The sequence below is a fragment of the Phytophthora ramorum genome (genome assembly GCF_020800215.1).
Source record: "Phytophthora ramorum isolate Pr-102 chromosome Unknown Phyram_PR-102_s0001, whole genome shotgun sequence".
NCBI lineage: Eukaryota > Oomycota > Peronosporomycetes > Peronosporales > Peronosporaceae > Phytophthora > Phytophthora ramorum.
Window position 1 is genome coordinate 3,305,584 of NW_027150647.1, and position 2,580 is coordinate 3,308,163.

Genomic DNA, 2,580 nt, shown 5'->3' on the forward strand with positions numbered 1-2,580 from the left:
CCGCTAGCAACACCGGCGGTAAATTGTCGATAGAATTTTGCATCGCCAGAAGCTGCTTGTAGAGCTCAACATGAGGGGGTATGCCTGTCGGCTTCATCCACGGTGACGAATCACTTGCGGTCACTAAAGTAGAGCGCAGCTCGTCTAGTATTTGGTTGTCTCTGAACAGGTACGTAGACAGCAGCGGATGTGATGCTGGAAGCGTCTCCCGAAGATAATCAGCATGGTAGACGAGAGATGCGATGCAAAGCCTAAGGATGCCTTGAAGCGTGATTGCGTTTGTTAGCGCAGGGAACATCTCCTTGATACAGGCACTCACACTGGCATCGTCATTATTGGCAAAATGGGGTGGAAGAATGGCAAACTCCGCACGATTTAATGGTAAGCCAGCCACAACGCGTCCCAGGTATTGGTCTCCCGCAGATTCGTAGCGAATATAGCGGTCTTGTACGCCACCTAAAGACCAGCCCACCCTCAAACATACGCTAGCAATTGAGGGTCCACCAGTTGTGCCACTACAGGAAAAAGTAGCGACACCCTTGCGAATGGAGTGAGTACCGTAATGGTTGAGACCAGTCTTCTCGCCGATAAGTTGTCTTAACGCTGTACCAAATCGAGACTTTTGTTGTGATCCAGTAAACATAGGCCCAGGTTGCTGTGTTGGTCGGCTAGCCAAGTAAATTGCCAGTGCAGTGACCCAGCACGTTAAGGGGCTTAACGGGTTCGCGTAGATGTGCCGTGGATCTTTCGGCCCGTTCCCCTCCTGGTTCGTCTTGGACTTGTGCAAAACGCACCCGACGCTATCATCATGCGCGCTCAGGTGCTCGGTACAAATGGTCTGGACAGATTCCGATCGGCACATCAAGTTCCACTGAGTAGTAAGAAAAAAATGAGCAAACCCAGCGTCTTGACGGACCAATGTTGACTTACAAAGCTCTTGGTACAGCGAGTACGGCAGAGGATCTTTGCCAGACTCGGTCGGCACTCCAGACTGATATTTAGAGGCCTGCAGCCGCTTCAATCCTGAGAAGAAAGTCGACATGCTCTTTTCGTACGAGGAAGGGAGTGATAGTTCTTGACGGCGATAGAGATCCTTGATGGCACTGCGGAAACCATTCAACGTGCTAACACCAACTGTCTTGCGCTTTTCAAGCAAGAATTCCTCGAAGTCATATGTCGTGAACTGTTGGAGATCTATTTGACCACCCTTCTCGAAATATTTGTGCGATTCATTCTTTTTGGTCTCCACAATCCACCGAGATATCGCACGAAGGCTGCCAGCGTAAGCCTGCTGCGTTCGCTTTGATATGCAGGCATCTCGAACGTCCTTTGCAGTGACCTCTAATGCTTCCGCCGTTGTCGCACCAGCACGACGGGGCACCACCGTGCCGCTAGTAATGACCACGGCCGTATCGCTACTCATAGTCGTAAGCAAGTCGCTGGTGCTGCTGGCCACCGACCCGCCGCTCTTGGTCACGGAAGTGGTGCTGTTCTTGGTCGAGGGTGAGTCGCTGGTGCTGCTGGCCACCGACTCGCCGCTGCTGCTTGGCGCTGCAATGATCTTGCTCTTGAGCGGCGCTGTGGGCATCGTTGAGCAATGTGCGAGTCTGGAGGGGAGACTTGGCAAGTGGATTTTTGGCGAATAGGAATGCATTATAAACGTCGGATTTGGAGGCTACGAAACCGGGCTCATTTTCCACAACACATGCCGCTATACAAACGTGAAGATTATCGACCCGGTCTCATTGCAAATGATAGTAAAAACAGTGGCGCATTTTCCTACGATCCCATACAAACAAGTAGATGTCGGCTACGAAACAGCGACAATCATATATTCCTATCGAAATCTGAAATATGCACTCCCAATAATTTTATTTGCAATTCCAAGTAGCGTTAAAAATCTGGTTTTAGTCAATGAGAACGATCGATTCAACTTGTTTTAGGTTTCCCCATTGCGATGAGCTTGTGCAATATATTAAGCAGATTCGACGGAACGGGATTTCTCGTTCAAAACGTCTCACGTTTGGTGTTTCTAAAGGAGGAATATAGTGAATTCATAACGGTGTTTCTTGAGATAAACAAGGAAGAAAGCTTGGGTTGGACGATGAGGCGAATGATTTATCAGCGTGAGTTTTCATTCCTGCGGTTGATCAAAGTGACCCTTTGCACACAAGACCTCGAAGCAAAACAGCACAAGTGTAATAGTGGAGTTGGCGTCAAGGTGAAAGACACATACGAGAGGGCATGAATTGTAAATGCCAATGAGACGACAGTCTACTACTACGACACACTCACTCGTATCATCAGGGAGCGTGGCGCCAAGAAGGGGTCAAGATCAAGGGCCGTACCCGTTCAAAAAGTGTGCTGCTGTTAGTGTCAGCTACCCCCCCCCCCCCCCCCCCCCCCCCCCCCCGTCGCAATTTTCAAAGGGCAGTCTGGGGGACGCGTTGAGGAGAAGGGGCGGGGCATTCCGGACAAGGTGACGGCAGCCGTCTAGAAGAACGCCTGGGTGGATGGACGCTAGCGTGTGGCTGGACATCTTCGCCGAGGATGCGTGGGGCGGTTTGTGAGCGCCGTCAC

General features: G+C 50.8%; 1 protein-coding gene across 1 annotated transcript; it reads left to right on the top strand.

The window, feature by feature from the left end:
• Nucleotides 1–1,307: 1,307 nt before the first annotated feature.
• Nucleotides 1,308–1,646, top strand: KRP23_766 (uncharacterized protein; the record flags this gene model as incomplete). The annotated part of the gene is made up of 1 exon (XM_067892772.1): nucleotides 1,308–1,646. One exon carries the CDS (start codon nucleotides 1,308–1,310, stop codon nucleotides 1,644–1,646), a length of 339 nt encoding a protein of 112 aa, XP_067751330.1.
• Nucleotides 1,647–2,580: the final 934 nt, after the last annotated feature.